Source organism: Nematolebias whitei, chromosome 16 (genome assembly GCF_014905685.2).
Source record: "Nematolebias whitei isolate Nwh7 chromosome 16, NemWhi1, whole genome shotgun sequence".
Classification (NCBI taxonomy): domain Eukaryota; kingdom Metazoa; phylum Chordata; class Actinopteri; order Cyprinodontiformes; family Rivulidae; genus Nematolebias; species Nematolebias whitei.
This window is the reverse complement of record NC_056513.1, coordinates 19,428,506-19,451,016: the sequence shown is the minus strand read 5'-3', so window position 1 is coordinate 19,451,016 and position 22,511 is coordinate 19,428,506. Positions and strand designations below refer to the sequence as shown.

Genomic DNA, 22,511 nt, shown 5'->3' with positions numbered 1-22,511 from the left:
ACCCGGAGAAAACCCACGCATGCACGGAGAGAACATGCAAACTCCACCCAGAAAGGCCCCTGGACCGGGGTTTGAACCAGGGACCTGCTCGCTGAGAGGCAGCAGCTCTACCAGTTGCGCCACCGTGCTGCCCATGTTTAATTCAATTTAATTCAATTCAAAAATACTTTATTAATCCCAGAGGGAAATTATTTGTTGTAGTAACTCGTTATCCTCATTTCATTAAGAGATGTTGTAGATGCTGATGGCTGTAGGCAGGAAGGATCTCTTGTAAAGGTCCATCCCACAGTGGATCCTAAGGAACTGGCTGCAGATGCCGTCCGATCCGTCCACCCAGACTCGGCTGGCCTCTCGGTTCCCCCGGGCTGTAGGACTGCCCAAATGCTGTGCAGAACTCCTCTCAGAGCGATGGCCACTCCTCCCAGCAGCCTGCCAAGCTCCTCGTCGCTGCGGACAGCCGAGAGACGATACTGTCCTTCCGCTGTCATGAGCCGTGTTTCCTGCTAGTTCCAGGATCGCAGTGGTCAGGCACTCGAGCACAGCTGGCAGGTAGATGGGAATGCATCCACATAACATCCTTTCAACTCATTTGATATGTGGGGCTGTAGTTGAGATATTATTTGAGCTTTTGAGATGTTAATCAGCTGCTGTTGGTTGTAGAAAACTGGCTTGTTGTCATGGTTACACATCATAACAAATGTCCAAAACCAAGAAAGTTTCAGTAAAAATCCTTCCAGCTGCACAGCATCCGATACCAGAGGAAACAATCATCCAAAAAATGTGATTCACATCCAGAAAAAGAGGAATTAAAAGTTTCCAAAAGCAAAATCTCAGAATGAAAGTAACAGAGCTGCTCCAACATGCAGCCACCTTGAGCGGCGCAATTCTAGAACTTCTAGATTCTAGTTTAAGGCAGAAATTGAGATATATCAAATGGAATAAAAACTTTTAAAATGTCAAGCTATAAACTGTGACATTATCATATCCTCCATCTTTGTCTTTCATCTGATAAGAGAGCATCAGACAATTCAAACCACTCCGATTCAATGTGGCATAAGCCTTACAGCCGGAACACAGATGCTATCCCACCCCTGACTGCTCAGTTGGTTCCCTTCCTGAACTAAAATCCTCTTATCAACCTGTGATGCCGATATGACCTACAATAGCATCCAATCAGGTACCGAACTAGGTTTTAATGTCTCATAAAATGGAAAATGTTCAAGGGTGTAGTTCCTTTAAGCAGAAGCTGGCCCTGTACCAAGACCCAAACGAACTGGCACTACTGTGTGATCAAGATCTTTAGAGGCACCAAAGCAATATGATGCAGATTCAATAATATTTAAAATATTCATAAAGCTTAGCTTAGTTTAAAAGACATAGCTATAGCTTATTCTGCTAGATTTTAAGTGTACATATCCCAACGCAGTCTCTTTGGGATAACAGATACAATTAGAGGCACAATTCCTTGCAAACGTCACCTCTGACAGTGTCGAACGCATTAGAACTACGAAGCACATTTTGAAGCCAACACAGCATTTTCCACAAGTGCACAGTGGAAATTAAGGTGATAAATAATGCAGGCAGTCATTATGGATTAGTCTAATCTTAATGCAGTTGCTCCTAATTGATTGTCGTTAAACCGGAAGAGAAGCGAAAGGCTTTCAGGGAAATCCAAAATACCCGCACACTTTACAGCGTTGGTCAAAACCGAGCCACCAGCTTTCAGCTTCAGTTTGAAGAGGCATCATTAAGGCTTTATTCGGTTACAGCTAAAAGAATATGCAATGTTTGATCCTTTTTAGCTTTACTCGTGTATCTGTAATCGCATTTTGCTACAGATGCTGTTTGATCTGTCTTTTAAACACCTTTGATAAGGTAATACTTATTAATAGTTGACAAAAAAGATAGATGGGGTGTCAGAGGTAATGATGATCATGAACTCCATATGTCAAAGTTGGTTTATAATGGAGCTCACTGCTTTATGTGATTAAGGATCATTTAAATGGATATAAAAAGTAACATCTAGAAGTCATGTTAAACATTTTCTTTAGCGAACAAAGTCAGCGTAAGAAGGCATTCACCGCAGGGGAGGCTTTAGTATTACTGGCTCTTCACCTATCAGAAATTACTTTTTTTTTTTTGAGAAACCCCTAAAACACACCAGAGTATATCGTGCAAACTTTAGTCCTTGACAGGTGTCAATCAAAGTAATGATATACACTGTAGGTTCTTAAGAGCAACAGTTGGTCTCAACGGACATGAAAGCAGCATTTCAACCAAACTGGCAATTTATTACGGATACTGAAGTTTAAAAGCAGGTACATGAAATATTTAAAGTTTATCAGACTTATGTTTAAACAGATAACTGACGGTCTCAACTCTGTTTTTTCAACTGATTCATAAAATATTTCTTTATCATATTTGGAATGATACACTTGAAATTTTGAAAAGATGAGAAATCAGCTCAATTGGGTCCCTTGTTCACAGGCTAATCAGCTACATTGAACTCATTCTTATTTCATTAGTGTTGTGATACCATCCAATTGTCTCAGCATCAGGGCAAATTTATCTGTGTAATACATTATGACTATTTTTGTACTTTTTAATTGACTGAATTCAATTAGTGAATATACTTCTGTTAGATAAACATCTAAAACAATAACGTCAGGGCCTTCATATCTTAGACTAGCATGAGTAGGTAGGAAATATACTGGAACTAAGCTCATCAAATTTACCATTAAGCTCTGACGTTCTTTCATAGTACTGACTTTGTAACATTTGGGATTTATTTTTTTTTTTTAAGGAAACAGAAACAGCACAATGAATATGGCTTGCACTTGCAGCATATTCCCAGTTAAGTCGTTGATTTTATAACATCTGCCAAACATGTGTCCCCCAAATAATGTTCTTACGTAATCTGAATGTGGCCATCTACAAAGACAGCTCAAACGTTCTCCTCTAAACAGAATGAATGTAATGCAGATCTGTGTGTATCTTCAGACGACCAAGGGGCTTCTCTAAATATAGACTTGGTTAAACTCTGCACCAGTCACCCTATCCCATAAACACCCACTCAAACACACACTTAAGTGACATGATTCCTCCTCTCTACTCCTTTCCATTTGAATGATCTCTGAATCTTCATGTGTCCCCCACAACAGTCAGACTCTGGGCTAAAATGATATTAACGTTGTGGTAAGGGATATTTAGCTCCAGATGACATAATGGTGCATTGTAGAAAAAAGAACATCCTCCTAAAAACAAATGCTTGATGAGAAATTTCCTGTTTACAATCGCGAACTGGAAGGACTGCTTATGTGAATGAGGGTTTGTGCAGTGCAGACATAAAAAGCCCCTCTGATTGTTACTTTAGTAAAGGTCAGAGGGTGATTTCCTGATACAAGATATTCAAGAGAAACTAATAAGAATGAGATTTTATTTGTTACACATAATTCAGTTGTAATTCATCAAAGCTCTTAGAAATTAATTTGTGTCTTTGCTGTAAGTGTACTGATGCTTTGGGAGAGAAGAAAAAAAAACAAGAGCTAGACCTGTCACAAAAAGAAATATTGCTGGGCGATTAATTGTCTCAGAAATTATTGCGATAAACAATAATATTGTTTGAAATTTGACAATAATTATTTAGTAATTATTGTCAAATTTAAGAAGAAACGTTGGTTAATTTATTTTGAGAGTAGTACCTATTTTGACCACTGGATGGCAGTATAAGACTGTTTGAACCAAAGGATTTAAGAAAAATGGGAGGGAGGCCCCTTGACGTGACATGGGCTGTCTTTATTTGGTTTTCAAAATGGCGGACGCTCTGTGTGGTTTGAGCTCTTTAGCATATCATTTTTCACACAAAACGTTTCATTTTTAAAAATCCGTAAACAAGTTCTCAGCTTCTTGTTGCATAGAAAAACAACTTTTTACACAAAGGCACGGGTTTCAACCGTGAATTTTGGAGCTTCGACAAGACAGCGGTTTTTTTCCCCGAGGTCGGCCTGCTTACCTACTCAGCTTAGCTGCTTTTAACGATCCAAAAACGCGATTTTGGATGGTTAAAACATATTTTAAAGAAAAGAGAAAAAAGAGAAAGGGAGGGGTCAGTGAAGAGCACTGGAGTTTAGCCTTTTGTCATCCAGTGTCTTCAGTAGAAAGAGAGAGACACGAAGAAGCAATAAATGAAAATGAGGTCGATAGTTTTCATTTATCGTGCGATTAATTGTTTTGTTGTTTTTTGTGACAGGTCTAACAAGAGCAAACAAAACAAAAGCAAGATCACAACAGGATACAAATAAAGCAGCATTCTGGTGTGGGCATGGTTTCACAGCCCGGGATGAAGCCGAGGGCTTATCAGAATCCCAGGATGGAAGGAATTTCACAGTCATATCTCAATCTCAATATCAATATCATATCTCAGGAATATCTCAGTCATAAATTATTAGATTCCATGGGCAATTGTTTGGATTTCTGCAGCTGAAAACCGTTTTACCTTTTTAAATAAATTAATCTAGTAAAGCAAAACAAGAGAAATACATTTTTATCCAGATGCTATAAGGTTTCAAATGCCCATTGGAGTCTTAAGTCTTGTTTTTTTCTCTTTGGTTTTATACGTCACAATTCATAAATGGGATGTTCTGAAAATGAAAACTTGTGTTGTGAGAAACAAAACTAGACACCGAGAAGCTTCAAAGTCATTTGCAGGTTTGAATAAATGAATCGACGAACAAACAACAACTTTAACAAATCAGCCTTATTCCGTACAACACTCACATTTTGTTGGTGGTGATGTTTGTAGGCTTCTAATGACTTTTTGGAGAAGAAAAGATGCCAGAACACAAAAATCATTTGTTTCAACAGCTTAAAACTGTAAATTTAGCTAAACGATAAGAAATAGAAGAATTTACACTTTGTCAACGGTGTGAAAAGTGAATGGAGAATGCCAACGAAGGCCTTTACTAAAATTGCACTTTAGTCAACACGTACAAGGAGATCTGAGTACAGTCTTAACACTGAGCCGTGTGAGTTTGACAAGACTAATGAGTATCACAGGAGAATACAACACTATCAAACACTAACAAAGTTTGATGTAACTCATCAGAACACCTAGAGTTGTTAAAATAACTCGGACTAAGCATCAAAGTTCATGCTCAATAATCCAGGTAAAAAATCCAACAAAGTTCAATCAGGCCATCTGGACGGTTTCTTTTGTGGTTGAGATGTTTCATCCTTCATCCAAAGGACTTCATCAGTCTGAGGAGCCTCAACAAACTGAGTCCCACAAGCAGCACACTCACATAGTGTACCAACCAGTTTGCTGGTGATAAGATGGTTTCTGGAGTCTGCCCTCTTCCCCGTCGACTTCTCTGAGGTAGTCATGGCCAAAGTGGTTCAAAACATCAAAATTCATGTTCAATAATCCAGGCAAAAAAAAAATCCAGCAAAGTTCAGTCAGATCATCTGGATGGTTTCTTTTTCTTTTTTTTGTTGAGATGTTTCATCCTTCATCCAAAGGACGTCATCACTCCTCAGACTGATGAGGAGAGGGGGAGAGGGTGGGCCCCAGAAACCATCTTATCACCAGCAAACTGGTTGGTCCACTATGTGAGTGTGCTGCTTGTGGGACTCAGTTTGTTGTAGCTCCTCAGACTGATGAAGTCCTTTGCATGAAGGACAAAATGTCTCAACAAAAAATCAAACTGTCCAGATGAACTGACTGAACTTTGTTGGAACACAGACTAGGGTTGGACTGATCTAATCACTAGTTTTCATCTTGATGTCATTAATCAGTTCTGCTTGTTTAGGCGGATTTTTTAAAATTTTCAATTCTGATTATGCACTTATTACAAAGCGATCAAGTTACAGCAAGGTAACCAAAGTCATCTTGCTTGACTAGACAATATGAAGTGTGTGTGTTTTATTTTTTTACTCCTGGGAAGCTGGCTTCCTTCAAAACAGGAATGCTCATTAGCTCCCTATACAAGCAGAGAGAATGTCAGGGCCTCGGGTGAATTTGGTAGTGATAATTTGCAATAATAAAAAAATAATACCACTGAGAAACACGTAGGTCATTTTCAAGTAATCCTTATGCAAGGAAACTATTTCAAGGCATCCAGCAAATGATCTGTATTACCACCAGTTTGTTGAAGAGAAATTGAGACTTTATAAACCATTGTGTTGCAGGAAAGGCCTTTTTCTTTGAATAACAAGAGTGACCCATTGTAAAGCCTTCTGGTGCTCACATCTACTTGTATACTTTCTCTTTGTTCAAATGTGGCTTCTGAAGGAAATTACTCCTTATGATTTTAAATAATAGTCGGCAGAAAGAAGCTGTTTGCAGAATTGATTTTGCATTTATGGTCATTTTATCTGGAAGCCAGCAGAAACACACGCTTCTGAGGGATGCTGCTTCAAATAACAAGCATTACCAGTTAGATGGACTCAAAAGCCAGTTACAAACGCAATTTCAGAAATGATCAATAATGCGGGACCGAGATCTACAAAAGCTTTCATGTTTTAGCTTTTAGTCTCTGGAAATAATTTGTCTAGTGTCTCCAGAAAAGTGCACAACTGCACTCTTGGTCTTGAACCTCTTACTATGTGGTCCATTTCCAAAGGAAGGGTTTTCAACAGAGACTAAACAAAATACTTCTGGATAAAGAAAATACTTGTTTGGTCAATTTTTTTTTTTTTTTTTTTTTTAACAAACCACCAAGTGACATAAATATCCTATTTAATATCCTGAAAACTGGTGTAATCCTAGTTGTTGTACCAAATCAGCTTCACTGCTTTTTGTTTATAGTATCAAATTTGCTCTACATACATTTATAAATGCAACATTCCCAGACGAGGAAAGGCCTCAAAAAATAGTTTGGGTGTATTCTTTTTCAGTCAGCTGGATATGGCCTGGCTAGTGGTGATAAAAAGTACCAAGGGAGGAGATTGCCTCTCAAATACAGTAGACACCGCGTTACTTCACAGTTCAGTTTTCGCAGACCCGCTCTATCGCGGATTTCAAAGTAAGTTTGGACATAACACACAACGGCTGATTGATGGATGGGCCAACAATCAGCATGGAATTTTTTTTTTTTTTAATTATTTGAAATGATTTAGCGCCTGTGTGCAGCCCACAGCTGTAGGAGAAGCTTCCTCCTGCAGCTGATCAGCTGATCTCCGTGCAGAGCAGAGAAGTGGGAGTGGCTAAGAGTGCAGCCGGAGGCAGAGATGTTTTTCACTTATTGTGGGGCTTCAGGGTACGGATCCCCCACAATAAACGAGGGACTACTGTAACAGTATTTAAATATAAAATTTACTTAAATAATAATTATTTTTCAGAGGGAGAAGTATCACCTTAAATCAGACAATCTGTCAGAGCAATTTCAGTTTATTGCATTGCAAAAATGTGCATCAGAGACAAGAAAAAGAACTGGAAATCACCTGCTGGTTCACACAAAGCCTGTAATTCATCATATTCAGAAGACTCATTGACTTCAATTATCACAGCTGGATATTCGGCATCTAAACAGCTTTGCTATGTTCACATCAATTGTATGGTAAGTTTTGTATATTAATTTGTTCTTGGTGTGTAAAAGAAGAAAAAAAGGCTACAAAACATTGCAGCTTTCTGAAAAAGTTGCCACAAAATAAGCATCCAAGTTCATGCTCAATAATCCAGGTAATCAATAATCCGTTGACTTCTCTCAAGCAGCCACGGCTAAAGCGGTTCAAAGCATCAAAGTTCATGCTCAGTAATCCAGGTTAAAAAAATCAGAAATCAAAACTTTGATGTTTTGAACCACTTTGGCCATGGCTGCCTCAGAGGAGACGACAGGGGGAGAGGGCAAACTCCAGAAACATCTTATCACCATCAAACTGGTTGGCCCACTATGTGAGAGTTCTGCTTGTGGGATTGATTTTTTTGTGGCTGATGAAGTCCTTTGGATGAAGGATGAAACATCTAAACAACAAAAAAAAAAAAAAACTGTCCAAATGACCTGACTTAAATTTGTTGGGCCACAAAATACTTTTTAGGCCACAACAATCACCAAAGCATGTCTGCAAAATCTTTGAGAGATCGTCTTAAAAAGGAATCAACAAAATCAACCCTCTCCAAAAATGTAAAATCTGAACCAGAAAACTGATCAGTGCATCTCTAGAAATAAAACAGTCTATATCAGCCATAAAAAAACCATTTTGTGTAGATAGCTTGATAACAACATACTCACACTTCTTTAAATTATTATAAGTACAGTACTGGTGTCCTCAAAGAGGGTGGCTGGTTCTCTGACACTGGTTTGCTCAGTGCCCGACTGAATTCAATGACTTGCTGTGAATATATTTAGCTGACTGAATATGAATCAGGTCACAGAGCGGGATTAACTCTGGAGGATTAATCCTTGATAAATCAGAACTTCAAGTAATAAAATCTAAATAGAATATTTAGTCTAGCCAAACAGCCTTAGTTTTGGCGTTTCCTTAGACCAGTGGTTCCCAACCCTGGTCTTGAGGAACACCATCCTGTGTGTTTAAGTTGTTTCCCTGCTTTAACATACCTGATTTGAATCCATGAGTGATTAACAGGCTTCTGCATAGCTTGACAACATAGTTAAATCACTGAATCAGGTGTGTTGGAACAGAGAAACAACTAAAACATGCAGGATGGCGTTCCTCAAGGACCAGTGTTGTGAACCACTTCCTTAGAAAATCTGATTTCCACAAGATTTGAATGATAAATAAGCTGAGTACACATTGTCTGGCTGTATTACAGCATCATCGCAGTCAGACATGATTTGAGATACCCTGCTGAACGAAAACAGCAGGCCAGATGCCTGAAATAAGACACCTGAGCAAAGTAACCAGGACACGGCAGACATTCGAAGTCAGATAATATCTTTAAAAGGTGGCTGTTTCTTTGTTTGCATAACATTAATATTGCTACAGTATTTTAGTAGTTTGATATCTTAAGTTTTTTGTGGTCATGTTGGGCGAAATATACTCTTTAACACCTTTAATGACACGCTTAACGCACGCCCCGGCCCATTCTTAGAAAAGAGACATTTACGGGGCTGAAAATTAAATGTCACCCTAGTTATAGAAATGCCACTTTCCCGTTTATCACCGTGTCATTCAAGCAGTGACTGAGAGGCTCACCGGCTCTGCTGGGGAATCTGACCCTCATTTTATGGGATCTTCAGATTAATATTTGATGATTGAGTGAGTGAGCTTTAAAAAAAATGGGAACCTTTCGCTCTTTGAATAGCTGCACAGTAACTAATCACCTTCATCTCGATAAGGTAGGAGCATTATTTATGCAACAGGTCAGGGCATGGATTTATGATAGGGGGGGGAGCAGAGTTCAGCCTTTTCAGAGATGCGCCTTGTATTGAATGCAGAAAGAAAAAAGCTCCGGTGCACTTTTTGTATATTTGTGTCTCTAAAACGCTGTCCTTCCAGTGGCTCAGTTCATTATCTCTCCCATACTGAAAACTGTGACAGTAACAATGAGGCAAGATGAAAATGACAAGTAGCTGTGAAAGCAGAGAAAGGGGTTTAGAAACGTGCTGACGATAATGTCAGGTTGTGGGAAAACACGCTGGTTTATTAACACTCCCAACACCTCGGACTGACTCATTACTGAGTTTGGTTTCAGGCAGGAGCTGGAAGAAGGGTGAACCACATTATAAAGCGTGGGTGTTGGGTTTTTTTTAGCAGTCGTGTCCTTGGGGGTGGGGATTTACATGTAGACATGGGCTAATATGCATGTTCCCATACAGTTTCATGACTCATACGCCCCTGAAGACACACGCTGCACCTATGAACCTTCTACATTTAGCAGTAATGATTCGGTTACAACCTCTGGATGTCTCGCTCTCGGGAGAGGCGATGCTGATTCAGTGAGATCAAACTCCTTCCATCATAAAATGTTTATCTTTAGGTTCCCAATAGACCACCTGTCTCCTGCTCCAGTGAACCACTTCAAGAAAAAAAAAATACTAATTAAATAATTTAATATTCACAAAATAAATATATAGATATTTTGCTAACAGACAAATAGGCTTGACTGCAACAGGTAATGTTAAAGTGAATCATGAATTTCAAGATTCTAGCAAAAATAATTACGAAAGACAAATATATATATATAGCAAAAATGAACGCTGCAATAAAAAAAAAAATGGGGAAAATTTTTATATTTTTAAGAATTTTAGAAAACGTACAACTTTATAAACATGTAAAAGCACCCAGAGTCATTTCACTGCGGTGATAAACTTTGAAGAATACCGTATTTTTCGGACTATAAGGCGCACTGGATTATGAGGCGCATTAAGCAAAACACAACAGTCAAAGTCAAACTTTTAAGTCAAACTTTATGCAACTCATTCACAATAACTACATAAAATCGTTTTGAGGTCAGTAAGTACAAGGTGCACCGGATTATAAGGCTCACTGTCAATTTTTGAGAAAATTAAAGGATTTTAAGTGCAACTTATAGTCCAAAAAATACGGTACCTTAATATTCAAGGTTTTTTTTTACATTTTACGTTTGCATTTATATCTGCAGCGAGCCGTGCGCTCTGGTTGGCACTTTCAGCACGACTTTGGCAGGCAAAGAGTTTTCCGCATTAGACAAGCTCAAAGGATGTTTGGAAAACAATCTTCAAAAATGCCGAAGATGATGCAACCTATTCAGGGGGAGGAATCGGCTCACGTCTGTGAACTTTGCTGCACTCCTATTTTTTCTTTCTCCTTATGTAATTGTTTTATAAAACATAATTTAATGTCAAATTTTCATCTTTTCAGTGCATTGTTTGTTGTTGAGGGATTTTAGGGATAAGCCTCTCTTTCAACCGGCTTTGACGTTTATGCAAATAATTTCCATTTGATATGAGACACTTTGTTGACGAGAAGCAATTTTAAAAAATCACAATGCATCTAAGTTGCAACTATTAGTATCTGCGTTTTAATCCTTATTGAACATTAAGTCACAAAACCCAAAGAACTGCTTGTGTTCTCACGGACAGCAAAAGCATTAACTTCTCTTATTTTGTCACGTAAACATATCGTAAATCCGATTTAGACAACGGACAACATTTAACAGCCACTGTCAGCCTACAATAAATTCAGGAAATCCCGCATTCTTTTGTCATGACAGATAGGCTCGAAAGCTTGACCAAATCCACAGCAGACTTATCCAAAAAAAAAAGCTACGTAGAAAAGCCTGAGGAAAAGAAACACACACAGAGCCCAATGTAAATGTCATGCACAGTAGATAGATGTTTGTCTTTACCTTGGCACTGGAATCCTTGCTTTCCAAATCCCCTGTGGGAAAAAAAAAAGCAGAAAGAGAAGATTGAACTGAGCAGTTCTTTACTGTTTAAACACGCAGAGAATCAAATGGACTCATACTGTACTGTATATAATAAAGGATACTACTGAATGTGTGTGTTGCAGAAGTTTTAGTCTAAAAATCACAGAGTTTAGTGCAGACTTGGGTCAAATGTTTTTCTCAATATCTGCTGAACCGATAGTGTTGCAGTTAATTTTGTCTAATGGCAATTAGCTGCTTGGGCCACTTCGAAATGGAATAGAGCCCATAAGTCCATCTCATGCAACAAGTTACGTTTAGAGCATTTATCGTGAATAGGCCTATCACGATATTAAATTTTGCGGGGCAATTAATTGTGTCAGAAATTATTGCGATAAACTATAATATTGTTTGAAATTTGACAATAATTAGTAATTATTGTCAAATTTACGAAGAAATGTTTGCTAATTTGTTTTGCATGCAGTACCTTTTTATGACCACCGGATGGCAGTATAAGATTATTTGAACCGAAGGATGGATAGTGAGGGAGCGAGCAGCGTGTCTCTTTAAGAAAAATGGGAGGGAGGCCCCTTGCCGTGACATGGGCTGTCTCTATTCGGTTCTCAAAATGGCAGATGCTCGGTGTGGTTGGAGCTCTTTAGCATAGCATTTTTCACACAAAGATTTTAATTAAAAAAACAGTAAACAAGTTCTCAGCTTCTTTTTGCAGAGAAAAACTTTTTACACGAAGGCACGGGTTTCAACCGTGAATGTTGGAGCTTGAACAAGACGGGGTTTTTTTCCTGAGGTCGGCCTATTAGCTTAGCTCGTAGCTTAGCTTCTTAGCTTAGCTGCTTTTAACAATCCAAAAATGCAATTTTGGACAGTTTTGTCATCCAGTGTCTTCAGTAGAAAGAGAGAGACACGAAGAATCGATGAAGCTGATAAATGAAAATGAGGTTGATACTTTTCATTAATCATGCGATTAATTGATTTATTGTTTATCGTGACTGGCCTAGTTGTGACTGACACTAAGCTACTACCTCACCAGATTTGATCACAATATCTGTAGAATTTACTGAATTAAAACATATTTTGTGTTTTTTCTAAAGTGTGTTGGCCATCTTGAATTAGGTTGGCTCCAAAGCTGTAGATGCACATCCAATTATTACTTCCTAAATGTTCTATGAAAATATGATTAATGGGTTATGATATTTTACTAACAGAATTAACTCCAGTTGGTTAATGGCAATTTTTTTAATCAAATATGGGAGTTTTTTTAATCTATTTGTGCTAATATATATATATATATATATATATATGTGTTGGAGATCACTCTCAGCTACTACCACATCAAATTTGAGAACAATACTTGTAGAATTGACTGAATAGCTATTTTTGTGTTTTCAGGTCTGTTGGCTGTGGCAGCCATCTTAAATTTAGTTGACTTCAAACAAGTTTCACCATTTCACTGAAAATTTCCTTACAGACCATGTTAAATAGTGCCTTTATTTTGAAAGTTCAGTGTCCTTTAATCACATATACAGTAGTCCCTCGCTACTTCGCGGTTCGACTTTCGCAGACTCGTTCTATTGCAGTTTGTGAACGTACAGTACATAATGTACAAAAAAAATGTGCACGAACATGATTAACAACTTTAATATTAGTCACAAGATTGGGACAGTCCTGGATACTGTACAGTGAAAAGTTAACGAAAAAAATAAAATACTTCGGACATGTGCCGCCATTTTGTAGTTTTCTCTCAGTAAGCTTACACTGTATTCCTCCTCATAACAACCACATTTCCCAGAAGCCCAGTTTCCTTCTACTGAAAAACTAGAGGGAAAGTTTTGATCTGATCGGAAAAAGTTTGGCGCTTATTACAGTGACTTCGGCACCCAGCGGATGCAGAGCAGCCACATGGAACCCACCGAACCAGACCAAAACCAGAGCAGAACCAGACCTCCAAGCCCATTGGTGAATCTTGAGAGCTGGTAGTCCGCCTACGTGGACCGCCGAGTAGTTCTGTGCTCCAAAGATCCGGCAGTCCATCTAGAGTCTACTGGCATGTTTTTCATCTCTTTCAACTGGCCAACAAGGACCTCCATGTTGGTAGGTAAAATTTAGATGCTACTGTACATATAAGTATATTGTTAAAATTAGTAGGTGTAAGGGGTGTCAAACTCACTTACAAAAGGGGGTCAAAATTAAAACCTTGTTCAAACTAAGGACTAGTTTCAGAATCTATATTAACTCAAGTTAGATACCCAACATCTTTTCTTGGTTGCAGGTTCCTCAACAAGAATTTGATTGGTCTCATTTGATGTTAATCAAAGATTACTGAAAAAATTCAAGTGATAAAATCATTTTATGTTTAACATAACATCTTGGGGGCCAGATAAGATGTCCACGCGGGCCACATTTGGCTTCCGGGCCTTGAGTTTGACACATGTGAATAAGAGTTTAGAAAATTGATTGAGGGCGTTGTTGCTGCAGAAACAGAACTGAGACGGACCAGAACCAAGTCGGGCCGCAACGAGAGCTGCTCCTGTTCCGCAGAGCCTGGTAAGTAAAATTTAGTAGCTACATATACAGTGCTGTATGTATGTTGTTAAAATTACGTAGGTTTAAGAGCTTAGAACATTGCAAGAGTGTGGGAAGGATTTCTAAAGCCTATATATATATATATATATATATATATATATATATATATATATATATATATATTTATATATATATAAACACTAAAATAAAATAACATTGCTACTTCGCAGATTTCACTTATTGCGGGGGGGTCTGCAACTTAACACCCATAATAAACGAGGGACTACTGTAGTCAGTAGTTATGTGTGTCCTCTGGATGTATTGTATGTTTTATCTCTATCCCACTGCGACACCAGAACTTCTTCAAAACAACCCTCCTGCATGAGGACGGAGTTTCAGTTCTAAATAAAAGCAACACGTTTGTTGCCTTTAGAGCACATGGCGTGTGTGTTTTGCACTAAGGAGTGGTGTTAAGCGGAGCACAGGTCACAGTATAAACCAGCCACGCGATACACACCACCAGCAAGAAAGGGCCTGAGATCACACCCACCTCAAGCAGCAGAGGATTGGAAACGTGGGCGTAACTCCAACCAAGCTGCCTGCTAAATCACTTCTCTCACGTTTAAGAAATAAAACTAAAACTGTGAAGACTTAGCTGAATAACGGTGAACACTTACTGTGTGGATGAAATGTAAGAGATGTGTGTGTGTTGTCTGATACGTTTACAGAAATCTGAAAGAATTAGGCGTGTGTCAGATGAAAACATGTACGTGTACACCGCCAGAAACTCTGTGACTTTTCAGCGGAAGCTGAACAATTAATTGCATTTGCAATAATATCGCGATATGATAAAATAAGATTTTCTAATGGCAAAGGCTGCAATTTGACTAGTCACGTGATCTGGTTACCTGTCTTGGGAGTGAGCGGAGCGGAGCAAAGCAGAGCAGGGAGATGTCAACACTGCACTTTAACTGGTTGCACAATGGCGACAGGCTCAACAGAAGTTGATAGGACTGAAAGTTTGGTACCAAAGAGCGTTGTTTGAAATTATTTTGGCTATAAAAAAGAAGACGCTGTGCAACGACACGTATTGTGCTTAACCTGCCTTGCTGCTGTTGCTACCTCTCGAGGTAACACCACAAATCTTTATCAACACTTAAAAAACATATAAAGAGTTGCAATATTCCAGTCTGGTGGTGATGAAAGTGTGGATGATAGTTGTGAGGTATTTAAGAGGAAGGTAAGATTTTGCTTTGGCTTTTTGGCGTAACTGATGAAAACTAGTTTTGACAACTGAGGATATTGATCATCAAGTTTAAAAGAACTGTCTGAAAAACACCCCCCAAGATTCTTGACCACTGAGGAATGAGGAGCAAGAGGACCCAGAATTTCAGCACACCCAACAGAGGAGTCTGGTTTTCAAATAAAATGATGTCTATTTTTTTTCAGGGTCAAACAGCTGTGATTTAACCAGTCTTTGACATCACAGTTAAACACAGGCTGCAATGGGGCAGAGGCATCAGATGTAAAAGGAAAAAATATTTGGACGTCATCAGCGTAGCAGTGGAAATGAATGCTGTGCTTTCTAAATATTGATCCGCAAAACAACATAGGGCCCAAAATGGACCCTTGAGGCACGCCACAACGAAAAGGAGCAGAGGAAGAAAAATATTGCACTATGGAAACAGAAAAGGACCTGTCCGCTAAATAAGACTTGAAACTGAGCCTTTAAGACAAACAACATGTGCAAGTCTTGATAAAAGGATGCTATTGTTATGAACTTCATTAGAAGACATTTAGAAATTAAATCTAAAAAATCTGTGCTAATATTATCAGGTTGCTAATTATACATTAGCTTAAAATGGAATACTTAATACTTTTGTTTCACAAAAGTTTTATCTTTCTCTGTTAAAATAAGTCAGCGGTCTGCAACCTGTGGCTCTGGAGCCACATGTGGCTCTTTGGTTCCTCCGCAGCGGACCTTCAAACTTTGACCAAAATTAACATAAAACTGAATTTTATTGGATGTTATACCAACAAAAACAAAAATGACTAGCTTTAGCAGTTTTCTTGTCATTTTCTTTGCAAATATGTGGATACTGGTGGTAATACACAGAGTAAATTATACTCACTTTAACTTTATGCTTTATTTCTTCAAGGTAGGATACTCAGTTTCTCCACAATAATTTTTTTTTTAAATCACAAAAGCCTGCATGCATGCATGCATGCATGCATGCATGCATGCATGCATGCATGCATGCATGCATGCATGCATGCATGCAGGCTTTTGTGATTTAAAAAAAAAATTATTGTGGAGAAACTGAGTATCCTACCTTGAAGAAATAAAGCATAAAGTTAAAGTGAGTATAATTTACTCTGTGTATTACCACCAGTATCCACATATTTGCAAAGAAAATGACAAGAAAACTGCTAAAGCTAGTCATTTTTGTTTTTGTTGGTATAACATCCAATAAAATTCAGTTTTATGTTAATTTTGGTCAAAGTTTGAAGGTCCGCTGCGGAGGAACCAAAGAGCCACATGTGGCTCCAGAGCCACAGGTTGCAGACCGCTGACTTATTTTAACAGAGAAAGATAAAACTTTTGTGAAACAAAAGTATTAAGTATTCCATTTTAAGCTAATGTATAATTAGCAACCTGATAATATTAGCACAGATTTTTTAGATTTAATTTCTAAATGTCTTCTAATGAAGTTCATAACAATAGCATCCTTTTATCAAGACTTGCACATGTTGTTTGTCTTAAAGGCTCAGTTTCAAGTCTTATTTAGCGGACAGGTCCTTTTCTGTTTCCATAGTGCAATATTTTTCTTCCTCTGCTCCTTTTCGTTGTGGCGTGCCTCAAGGGTCCATTTTGGGCCCTATGTTGTTTTGCGGATCAATATTTAGAAAGCACAGCATTCATTTCCACTGCTACGCTGATGACGTCCAAATATTTTTTCCTTTTACATCTGATGCCTCTGCCCCATTGCAGCCTGTGTTTAACTGTGATGTCAAAGACTGGTTAAATCACAGCTGTTTGACCCTGAAAAAAAATAGACATCATTTTATTTGAAAACCAGACTCCTCTGTTGGGTGTGCTGAAATTCTGGGTCCTCTTGCTCCTCATTCCTCAGTGGTCAAGAATCTTGGGGGGTGTTTTTCAGACAGTTCTTTTAAACTTGATGATCAATATCCTCAGTTGTCAAAACTAGTTTTCATCAGTTACGCCAAAAAGCCAAAGCAAAATCTTACCTTCCTCTTAAATACCTCACAACTATCATCCACACTTTCATCACCACCAGACTGGAATATTGCAACTCTTTATATGTTTTTTAAGTGTTGATAAAGATTTGTGGTGTTACCTCGAGAGGTAGCAACAGCAGCAAGGCAGGTTAAGCACAATACGTGTCGTTGCACAGCGTCTTCTTTTTTATAGCCAAAATAATTTCAAACAACGCTCTTTGGTACCAAACTTTCAGTCCTATCAACTTCTGTTGAGCCTGTCGCCATTGTGCAACCAGTTAAAGTGCAGTGTTGACATCTCCCTGCTCTGCTTTGCTCCGCTCCGCTCACTCCCAAGACAGGTAACCAGATCACGTGACTAGTCAAATTGCAGCCTTTGCCATTAGAAAATCTTATTTTATCATATCGCGATATTATTGCAAATGCAATTAATTGTTCAGCTTCCGCTGAAAAGTCACAGAGTTTCTGGCGGTGTACACGTACATGTTTTCATCTGACACACGCCTAATTCTTTCAGATTTCTGTAAACGTATCAGACAACACACACACATCTCTTACATTTCATCCACACAGTAAGTGTTCACCGTTATTCAGCTAAGTCTTCACAGTTTTAGTTTTATTTCTTAAACGTGAGAGAAGTGATTTAGCAGGCAGCTTGGTTGGAGTTACGCCCACGTTTCCAATCCTCTGCTGCTTGAGGTGGGTGTGATCTCAGGCCCTTTCTTGCTGGTGGTGTGTATCGCGTGGCTGGTTTATACTGTGACCTGTGCTCCGCTTAACACCACTCCTTAGTGCAAAACACACACGCCATGTGCTCTAAAGGCAACAAACGTGTTGCTTTTATTTAGAACTGAAACTCCGTCCTCATGCAGGAGGGTTGTTTTGAAGAAGTTCTGGTGTCGCAGTGGGATAGAGATAAAACATACAATACATCCAGAGGACACACATAACTACTGACTACAGTAGTCCCTCGTTTATTATGGGTGTTAAGTTGCAGACCCCCCCGCAATAAGTGAAATCTGCGAAGTAGCAATGTTATTTTATTTTAGTGTTTATATATATATAAATATATATATATATATATATATATATATATATATATATATATATATATATATAGGCTTTAGAAATCCTTCCCACACTCTTGCAATGTTCTAAGCTCTTAAACCTACGTAATTTTAACAACATACATACAGCACTGTATATGTAGCTACTAAATTTTACTTACCAGGCTCTGCGGAACAGGAGCAGCTCTCGTTGCGGCCCGACTTGGTTCTGGTCCGTCTCAGTTCTGTTTCTGCAGCAACAACGCCCTCAATCAATTTTCTAAACTCTTATTCACATGTGTCAAACTCAAGGCCCGGAAGCCAAATGTGGCCCGCGTGGACATCTTATCTGGCCCCCAAGATGTTATGTTAAACATAAAATGATTTTATCACTTGAATTTTTTCAGTAATCTTTGATTAACATCAAATGAGACCAATCAAATTCTTGTTGAGGAACCTGCAACCAAGAAAAGATGTTGGGTATCTAACTTGAGTTAATATAGATTCTGAAACTAGTCCTTAGTTTGAACAAGGTTTTAATTTTGACCCCCTTTTGTAAGTGAGTTTGACACCCCTTACACCTACTAATTTTAACAATATACTTATATGTACAGTAGCATCTAAATTTTACCTACCAACATGGAGGTCCTTGTTGGCCAGTTGAAAGAGATGAAAAACATGCCAGTAGACTCTAGATGGACTGCCGGATCTTTGGAGCACAGAACTACTCGGCGGTCCACGTAGGCGGACTACCAGCTCTCAAGATTCACCAATGGGCTTGGAGGTCTGGTTCTGCTCTGGTTTTGGTCTGGTTCGGTGGGTTCCATGTGGCTGCTCTGCATCCGCTGGGTGCCGAAGTCACTGTAATAAGCGCCAAACTTTTTCCGATCAGATCAAAACTTTCCCTCTAGTTTTTCAGTAGAAGGAAACTGGGCTTCTGGGAAATGTGGTTGTTATGAGGAGGAATACAGTGTAAGCTTACTGAGAGAAAACTACAAAATGGCGGCACATGTCCGAAGTATTTTATTTTTTTCGTTAACTTTTCACTGTACAGTATCCAGGACTGTCCCAATCTTGTGACTAATATTAAAGTTGTTAATCATGTTCGTGCACATTTTTTTTGTACATTATGTACTGTACGTTCACAAACTGCAATAGAACGAGTCTGCGAAAGTCGAACCGCGAAGTAGCGAGGGACTACTGTATATGTGATTAAAGGACACTGAACTTTCAAAATAAAGGCACTATTTAACATGGTCTGTAAGGAAATTTTCAGTGAAATGGTGAAACTTGTTTGAAGTCAACTAAATTTAAGATGGCTGCCACAGCCAACAGACCTGAAAACACAAAAATAGCTATTCAGTCAATTCTACAAGTATTGTTCTCAAATTTGATGTGGTAGTAGCTGAGAGTGATCTCCAACACATATATATATATATATATATATATATTAGCACAAATAGATTAAAAAAACTCCCATATTTGATTAAAAAAATTGCCATTAACCAACTGGAGTTAATTCTGTTAGTAAAATATCATAACCCATTAATCATATTTTCATAGAACATTTAGGAAGTAATAATTGGATGTGCATCTACAGCTTTGGAGCCAACCTAATTCAAGATGGCCAACACACTTTAGAAAAAACACAAAATATGTTTTAATTCAGTAAATTCTACAGATATTGTGATCAAATCTGGTGAGGTAGTAGCTTAGTGTCAGTCACAACTAGGCCAGTCACGATAAACAATAAATCAATTAATCGCATGATTAATGAAAAGTATCAACCTCATTTTCATTTATCAGCTTCATCGATTCTTCGTGTCTCTCTCTTTCTACTGAAGACACTGGATGACAAAACTGTCCAAAATTGCATTTTTGGATTGTTAAAAGCAGCTAAGCTAAGAAGCTAAGCTACGAGCTAAGCTAATAGGCCGACCTCAGGAAAAAAACCCCGTCTTGTTCAAGCTCCAACATTCACGGTTGAAACCCGTGCCTTCGTGTAAAAAGTTTTTCTCTGCAAAAAGAAGCTGAGAACTTGTTTACTGTTTTTTTAATTAAAATCTTTGTGTGAAAAATGCTATGCTAAAGAGCTCCAACCACACCGAGCATCTGCCATTTTGAGAACCGAATAGAGACAGCCCATGTCACGGCAAGGGGCCTCCCTCCCATTTTTCTTAAAGAGACACGCTGCTCGCTCCCTCACTATCCATCCTTCGGTTCAAATAATCTTATACTGCCATCCGGTGGTCATAAAAAGGTACTGCATGCAAAACAAATTAGCAAACATTTCTTCGTAAATTTGACAATAATTACTAATTATTGTCAAATTTCAAACAATATTATAGTTTATCGCAATAATTTCTGACACAATTAATTGCCCCGCAAAATTTAATATCGTGATAGGCCTATTCACGATAAATGCTCTAAACGTAACTTGTTGCATGAGATGGACTTATGGGCTCTATTCCATTTCGAAGTGGCCCAAGCAGCTAATTGCCATTAGACAAAATTAACTGCAACACTATCGGTTCAGCAGATATTGAGAAAAACATTTGACCCAAGTCTGCACTAAACTCTGTGATTTTTAGACTAAAACTTCTGCAACACACACATTCAGTAGTATCCTTTATTATATACAGTACAGTATGAGTCCATTTGATTCTCTGCGTGTTTAAACAGTAAAGAACTGCTCAGTTCAATCTTCTCTTTCTGCTTTTTTTTTTCCCACAGGGGATTTGGAAAGCAAGGATTCCAGTGCCAAGGTAAAGACAAACATCTATCTACTGTGCATGACATTTACATTGGGCTCTGTGTGTGTTTCTTTTCCTCAGGCTTTTCTACGTAGCTTTTTTTTTTGGATAAGTCTGCTGTGGATTTGGTCAAGCTTTCGAGCCTATCTGTCATGACAAAAGAATGCGGGATTTCCTGAATTTATTGTAGGCTGACAGTGGCTGTTAAATGTTGTCCGTTGTCTAAATCGGATTTACGATATGTTTACGTGACAAAATAAGAGAAGTTAATGCTTTTGCTGTCCGTGAGAACACAAGCAGTTCTTTGGGTTTTGTGACTTAATGTTCAATAAGGATTAAAACGCAGATACTAATAGTTGCAACTTAGATGCATTGTGATTTTTTAAAATTGCTTCTCGTCAACAAAGTGTCTCATATCAAATGGAAATTATTTGCATAAACGTCAAAGCCGGTTGAAAGAGAGGCTTATCCCTAAAATCCCTCAACAACAAACAATGCACTGAAAAGATGAAAATTTGACATTAAATTATGTTTTATAAAACAATTACATAAGGAGAAAGAAAAAATAGGAGTGCAGCAAAGTTCACAGACGTGAGCCGATTCCTCCCCCTGAATAGGTTGCATCATCTTCGGCATTTTTGAAGATTGTTTTCCAAACATCCTTTGAGCTTGTCTAATGCGGAAAACTCTTTGCCTGCCAAAGTCGTGCTGAAAGTGCCAACCAGAGCGCACGGCTCGCTGCAGATATAAATGCAAACGTAAAATGTAAAAAAAAACCTTGAATATTAAGGTACCGTATTTTTTGGACTATAAGTTGCACTTAAAATCCTTTAATTTTCTCAAAAATTGACAGTGAGCCTTATAATCCGGTGCACCTTGTACTTACTGACCTCAAAACGATTTTATGTAGTTATTGTGAATGAGTTGCATAAAGTTTGACTTAAAAGTTTGACTTTGACTGTTGTGTTTTGCTTAATGCGCCTCATAATCCAGTGCGCCTTATAGTCCGAAAAATACGGTATTCTTCAAAGTTTATCACCGCAGTGAAATGACTCTGGGTGCTTTTACATGTTTATAAAGTTGTACGTTTTCTAAAATTCTTAAAAATATAAAAATTTTCCCCATTTTTTTTTTTATTGCAGCGTTCATTTTTGCTATATATATATATTTGTCTTTCGTAATTATTTTTGCTAGAATCTTGAAATTCATGATTCACTTTAACATTACCTGTTGCAGTCAAGCCTATTTGTCTGTTAGCAAAATATCTATATATTTATTTTGTGAATATTAAATTATTTAATTAGTATTTTTTTTTTCTTGAAGTGGTTCACTGGAGCAGGAGACAGGTGGTCTATTGGGAACCTAAAGATAAACATTTTATGATGGAAGGAGTTTGATCTCACTGAATCAGCATCGCCTCTCCCGAGAGCGAGACATCCAGAGGTTGTAACCGAATCATTACTGCTAAATGTAGAAGGTTCATAGGTGCAGCGTGTGTCTTCAGGGGCGTATGAGTCATGAAACTGTATGGGAACATGCATATTAGCCCATGTCTACATGTAAATCCCCACCCCCAAGGACACGACTGCTAAAAAAAACCCAACACCCACGCTTTATAAT

General features: G+C 38.2%; 1 protein-coding gene across 2 annotated transcripts in view; it reads left to right on the top strand.

Annotated features, from left to right (window-relative positions):
• Window positions 1–22,511, top strand: part of prkcaa (protein kinase C, alpha, a) — a 220,424-nt gene that overhangs the window by 2,776 nt on the left and 195,137 nt on the right. For both annotated transcript variants that reach the window (XM_037689762.1, XM_037689761.1), the window contains exon 2: window positions 20,872–20,903. In XM_037689762.1, coding sequence (XP_037545690.1) covers window positions 20,872–20,903 — 32 coding nt within the window. The remainder of the gene's footprint in view (window positions 1–20,871; window positions 20,904–22,511) is intronic.